Consider the following 4,301-nt stretch of genomic DNA (forward strand, 5'->3'; position numbering starts at 1 on the left):
AATAAATACTGAATAACTGGTCAATGTTTATTGGTGGCATAATACTGATGGTACCATCAGGTTTTTGGGAAAATAAAACTGATGGTACATCAATGTATTGGTGGGAATAATACTGATGGACCATCAGTTTATTTGGTGGGAATAATACTGATGGTACCATCAATGTTATTGGTGGCATAAATACTGATGGTACCATCATTGTTATTGGTGGAATAATAACTGATGGTACCATCATGTTATTTGTGGAATAATATTGACGGTACCATCAGTGTTATTGGTCGGGAATAATACTGATGGTACCATCAAATGTTATTGGTGGCAATAATACTGATGGTACCATCTTGTTATTCATGGCAAATAACACTGATGGTAACATCATTGTTATTGGTGGGAATAATACTGAAGGTACCATCAGTGTTATTGGTGGAAATAATACTGATTGCACAATGAATGTTATTTTTGATATAAATACAAGGTACCATCAGTGTTATTGGTGGGAATAATACTAATGGTACCATTAGTGCTATTGGTGACAATAATACTGATGGTACCAATAACTGTTATTGGTGGGAAATAATACTAATGGTACCATGAGAGTTATTGGTGGGAAATAATACTGATTTTACCATCAGTGTTAATGGTGGCAATAAAACTGATGGTACCATAAGTGTTATTGGTGGCAATAATACTGATGGTACCATCAGTGTACCTTCAGTGTTATTGGTGGTAATATAACTGATGGTACCATCAGTATTAAGGGTGAGAGTAATACTGATGGTAGCATCAGTGTTATTGGTGGGAATTAGACTGATGGTACAATCAGTGCTATTGGTGGAAATAATATTGATGGCACCATCACTGTTAATGGTGGGAATAATATTGATATATACCATTAGTGTTATTGGTGGCAATAATACTGATGGTACCATGAGTGTTATTTGTAGGAATAATACTGATGGTACACTCAGTGTTATTGGTGGGAATAATACTAATGGTACCATTAGTGTTATTGGTGGCAATAAAACGGATGGTACCATAAGTGCTATTGGTGGCAATAAAACTGATTCTACCATCAGTGTTATTGGTGGCAATAATACTGATGGTACTAACAGTGTTATTGGTGGCAATAATATTGATGGTACCATTTGTGTTATTGGTGGCAATAATACTGATGGTACCATCAGTGTTATGGGTGGCAATAATAGTGATGGTACCACAGTGTTATTGGTGTGAATAATGCTGATGGAACCATCATTGTTATTGGTGGAATAATATTGATCGAACCATGAGTGTTATTGGTGGGAATAATAGTGATGGTACCATCGGTGTTATTGGTGGGAATAATACTGATGGAACCATCATTGTTAATGGTGGGAATAAAACTGATGGAACCATCATTGTTAATAGTGGCAATAATACTGATGGTACCATCAGTGTTATTGGTGGCAATAATACTGCTGGTACCATGAATGTTATTTGTGGCAATAATACTGATGGTACCATCAGTGTTATTGGTTGCAATAATACTGATGATACCATCAGTGTTATTGGTGGCATTAAAACTGATGGTACCATCAGTGTTATTGGTGGAATAATAGTGATGGTAGCATCAGTATTATTGGTGGCAATCATACTGGTCGTACCATGAGTGTTATTTGTGGGAATAATACTGAATGTACCATTAGTGTTATTGGTGGGGATAATACTGATGGTACCATCAGCGTTTTTGGTGGCAATAAAACTGATGGTACCATCAATGTTATTGGTGGGAATAATACTGATGGAACCATCAGTGTTAATGGTGGGAATAATACTGATGGTACCATCTGTATTATTGGTGGCATAAATACTGATGGTACCATCAGTGTTATTGGTGGGAATAATGTGATGGTCCATCTATGTTATTTGTTGGAATAATATTGACGGTACCATCAGTGTTATTGGTGGGAATAATACTTATGGTACCATCAATGTTATTTGTGGCAATAATACTGATGGTACCATCAGTAATGTTATTGGTCAGAATAATACTGATGGAATCATCAGTATTAATGGTCGGAATAATACTGATGGTACCATCAGTTTTATTGGTGGCAATAATACAGATGGTACCATCAGTGTTATTGATGGCAATAATACTGATGGTACCATCTGTGTTATTCATGGCAATAATACTGATGGTAACATCATTGTTATTGGTGGGAATAAGACTGATGGTACCATCAGTGTTATTGGTGGAAATAATACTGATGGTACCATGAATGTTATTTTTGGTAATAATACAAGGTACCATCAGTGCTATTGGTGGGAATAATACTGATGGTACCATTAGTGCTATTGGTGACAATAATACTGATGGTACCATCACTGTTATTGGTGGGAATAATACTAATGGTACCATAAGAGTTATTGGTGGGAATAATACTTATTTTACCATCAGTGTTATTGGTGGCAATAAAACTGATGGTACCATCAGTGTTATTGGTGGCAATAATACTGATGGTACCATCAGTGCTAGTGGAATCACATCATGTGGTATCATGAGTTTAGGTGTGTTCTTGTTTTATTTTTGAGTTGTGTAGCACTTTAATTTCAAGAGCTCTTTAATTTCTTGCAATTTAAGTTTCTTTTTTAGGCTTATTTGAGTTTGCTTGCTGTTTTAGTTCTTTTGCCTATCATATGTTTGTGTATTTTCCTTTTTGAATCCTTACAAGTTTTGTCTTAGTCTTGTTTTTCCATAATTGTCATCACTTCTTGTAGTACTTTTATTGCTTTTGTTGTTTCTTGCTTTAGTGTCATATAATTTTTCTGAATTTGATCTTGATCCTTTGTGCATTTTCTGTTTTAGATTGAGTTCATACTTGTATTTTAGACCTATACAAGTTCCTATACATCATTTTCCATTATGTCTTTGCTAGTTCATAATTCTGTTTTTCATTCCTATTAGGATTCCTCTGTTTTCTGAAAACGTGCTTACTGTTTTTCCTTATTGCAATTTGATCCTGCCGGCAACTCGAACGCGGAGGAATCGCTTCGTAGAACTCTTTGCCCCGTCTACGCGACTGCGTCTTCTGCAGAATCACCCTCAGAACCTTCTCTTGGATCTCCAAACGTGACCTGCAAAACACACAGACGGCGCCTCTAGCGGCCGTTTGCACTCCGACGATCAAGTTAGTCCACAGAACCACCAAAGATGAGAAAACTAGCAGTGTGTGTGAAAAACTCTTGCTCTCTTTTTTCTCGTATCTCCTCATCTCCCCCTGATTCCCTCTTTTATGTCTCTCTCTCTGTTTCTGGGCATAACAGAATTCTGTTATGCTTTTCTGGCATGTGTTAGAACCCTGTTATGCTTTTCAGAGACAGTGTACCTGCAGAATCAGTAGTGAGAGCGTGAGAGTCTGTGCATGTCTGCACGTCTTTGCGCCTGTCTGTACCCTTAGTGGTACGGAGTGCACTTTTTGTCTGGACCGCACCCCTCTCAGATGATGACACGTGGAGGCCTGCAACTCACATCTAACCACACACGTGTCACTTACTGGAAGGGCTCTAGCGCTTCTCTTTGTGTGCCTAACGCCTTTGCGGAGTAACTTAGGATATTTCTCTCACCCGGGTAAACCGCATACTCTTAGGAGAACGTCAGCTGTGGCTGGTCTAGGCACACTCACCAAACGTTGCTCCCTGCGTATATAGCTTACCCTTCACGGTGCCACGCACGTAATAGGTTGAGGGAATCACCGATCACTGACTGGTTTACTAGTTCCCTCAGGCCACTCTCGTGCATGATTCCCTGAGATGTGCTCATGCGAGGTCTATGCGTAACGCTCTCGCTGGGAACCTCAGTCCCAGTTTAACTGCGTGTAACACGAGACCCCGATGACAATGCACCCGATGACTGATCAGTGCTTATTTGTTTCTCGCGTTCTGCCCCCAGGCGTTAGTCTGAGAACTAGTCTGTTGGTGGCCATTTGGCTGCTGACCACCGATCACCATTCTGGATGATCTGTCCCCTGACCTCTCTGCCGCCTGATCTGCCGATGGTCCCCTGGTTACTGACCCCGATCACCGCTCTTGGCGATCGCGTCCCTGGTCTCTCTGTCACCTGGTCCACGTATCACCCTACGAGTGGTCCATGTGGTTCTCTGCTGCTGACGTCATCTACGACCGATGACCGATCGGATCACAATTGATTTACTCACTGGAAAATTCTGAAATTCTGGATTTGTGATATTCAAAGTGTTAGAAAAGATTAGAAAAAAGAAGTACTAAAAAATTCAAAGTACACAAAAAATGATAAATAAAAT

At 39.4% G+C, this 4,301-nt stretch overlaps 2 protein-coding genes across 2 annotated transcripts; both read left to right on the forward strand.

The window, feature by feature from the left end:
* Positions 1-293: 293 nt before the first annotated feature.
* On the forward strand, positions 294-1,233 carry LOC137818024 (uncharacterized). The gene is made up of 5 exons (XM_068621247.1): positions 294-405; positions 476-566; positions 633-726; positions 807-895; positions 969-1,233. The coding sequence occupies exons 1-5, from the start codon at positions 294-296 to the stop codon at positions 1,231-1,233; spliced, it is 651 nt and encodes a 216-aa protein (XP_068477348.1).
* Positions 1,234-1,644: 411 nt separating this feature from the next.
* Positions 1,645-3,394, forward strand: LOC137818025 (uncharacterized). Its single transcript, XM_068621248.1, has 4 exons — positions 1,645-1,890; positions 2,024-2,129; positions 2,287-2,405; positions 3,338-3,394. Exons 1-4 carry the CDS (start codon positions 1,645-1,647, stop codon positions 3,392-3,394), a joined length of 528 nt encoding a protein of 175 aa, XP_068477349.1.
* The last annotated feature ends 907 nt before the right edge of the window (positions 3,395-4,301 follow it).

The sequence above is a fragment of the Phaseolus vulgaris genome, chromosome 10, assembly GCF_000499845.2.
Source record: "Phaseolus vulgaris cultivar G19833 chromosome 10, P. vulgaris v2.0, whole genome shotgun sequence".
NCBI classification, from domain to species: Eukaryota; Viridiplantae; Streptophyta; class Magnoliopsida; order Fabales; family Fabaceae; genus Phaseolus; species Phaseolus vulgaris.